Source organism: Sinocyclocheilus grahami, unplaced genomic scaffold (assembly GCF_001515645.1).
Source record: "Sinocyclocheilus grahami isolate Dianchi unplaced genomic scaffold, SAMN03320097.WGS_v1.1 scaffold674.1, whole genome shotgun sequence".
Classification (NCBI taxonomy): domain Eukaryota; kingdom Metazoa; phylum Chordata; class Actinopteri; order Cypriniformes; family Cyprinidae; genus Sinocyclocheilus; species Sinocyclocheilus grahami.
The window spans coordinates 621597-623328 of NW_015505853.1; the positions used below are offsets into that span (position 1 = coordinate 621597).

General features: G+C 37.0%; 1 protein-coding gene across 1 annotated transcript in view; it reads left to right on the forward strand.

Moving 5' to 3' along the window:
• The window catches only part of rbm25b (RNA binding motif protein 25b), a 29588-nt gene that overhangs the window by 13547 nt on the left and 14309 nt on the right, over positions 1-1732 (forward strand). The window contains exon 13 of the mRNA XM_016242847.1: positions 888-1025. Coding sequence (XP_016098333.1) covers positions 888-1025 — 138 coding nt within the window. The remainder of the gene's footprint in view (positions 1-887; positions 1026-1732) is intronic.

A 1732-nucleotide genomic window follows, 5' to 3' on the forward strand; every position in this document is an offset into this window, starting at 1 on the left:
TATAATTTTTTCATTAATTGATGAAAAATAAGTTGGTAAATATATTCAAATATAGTAATTAAATGGTATTTAATTGTTTTTCTTTGTATTATTTATATAATGAAAAATTTACGAGAAATATATTCAAATATAATAATTGAATTATTTAATTTGTTTTTATTACATTAATGAAAAATAAATGAATATTTTCAAATATAGTAGTTAAATGAAGTTTATTTCTATTCTTTTTTATTTAATGAAAAATAAGGTGGTAAATATATTAAAATGTAATATTTAAATGAATTTTATTATTTCAATATTTTTTGTTTAATGAAAAATAAGGTGGTAAATATATTAAAATGTAGTATTTAAATGAATTATTATAATTGTTTTAATGATTGTGTTTTTTATTATTTAATAAATGGAAAAATAATGTGGAGAATGTTTGTGTTTAAATTACTGAATGTTTCTCTCATACCGTTTTCTCAGGCTAAAGAAGGGAAGCGGCTGAAGGAGTTTCTGGAAGACTATGACGATGACAGAGACGACCCAAAATACTACAGGTGAGTTCTCTGCACCACATGTATGCTTTGCATCGGTCGATTTCAGTCGTCTCTTGACGTTTTGAGTACAGTATGGTGCAGACTGTCTGTGAAACTGAGACTGTGACCCAAATGGTTTATAAGGGGGTCTGAATACTTTCCGTACCCACTGTATATCTATACATACATATGTGTAATTTCCAGTGTTTCATGGGACTATTTGTCGTCTTCTCCTTTTCAAATACTTGTTTCAAATCAAAGTTTGTTTAGTGATTCATCTCAGTGCTGACTTGTGTATCGTGGCTTAAAGCCTTCTTAGTACTTCTGGAGCCAAAGTGCTCACTGTTTTGCTTTTGTGTTCGTCAGATGGAGGAGGAGGCAGAGCGTCTGCGGCAGCCGCCCCTGAAGCCCGAGCCCGAAGAGGAGAGAGAGCACAAGCCCTCTCGAGAAGAGCTTGACAGAGGCAGGGAGAGAGACCGGCGCAAGGCTCATGCTCATGCTCATGCTCATGCTCATGCTCATGCTCATGCTCACGTTCACGCTCCCGTCCCCTCAGACGATGATGTAGAGGAAGGGGAGGAGCTAGAGGACGAAGAGGAGGTGAAACCCTGCCTCAAACCCACCATGCGGCCCATCACGTCCGCCCCCTCTGTGTCTTCAGCGAGCGGAAACGCCACGCCCAACACGCCCAGAGAAGAGTCGCCCTGCGGCATCATCATCCCTCACGAGAACTCGCCGCCGGAGATCCCGCTCCAGGAGGAGAACCGGCCCAAGATCGGCCTTAGCCTCAAACTAGGTGAGTTTGACGTCACAAAGGTTTCTGATCCGGATGTTATGGCCAATAACAAATACGAATCGTGCAACTGAGTCGAGTCACTCTCTTACTTCTGTTTTGTAAATATACTTCAAATATTCATATTCATTTAATTGCAATTTGTGTTTAAATACATTTTAATCAAATTAAAAATAAGTATATTCAAAATTAAAATAAAAAAATATATTTAAGTATAATATTTAAATTATTTAATTTTCCTTTTTTAAATATTAAAAATACAGTGATATAAAAACACCCGCACCGGGTTTCGACTTTGACACGTGCAGTGCTCATGCTTATTCAATGAAAGCCTTTTGGAAAATCTATTTGTGGCGGTGTTTTGATACTGTGGCGGGCCGCCACAAATAAATCAATGTATGGGAAACACTGAGGAGAT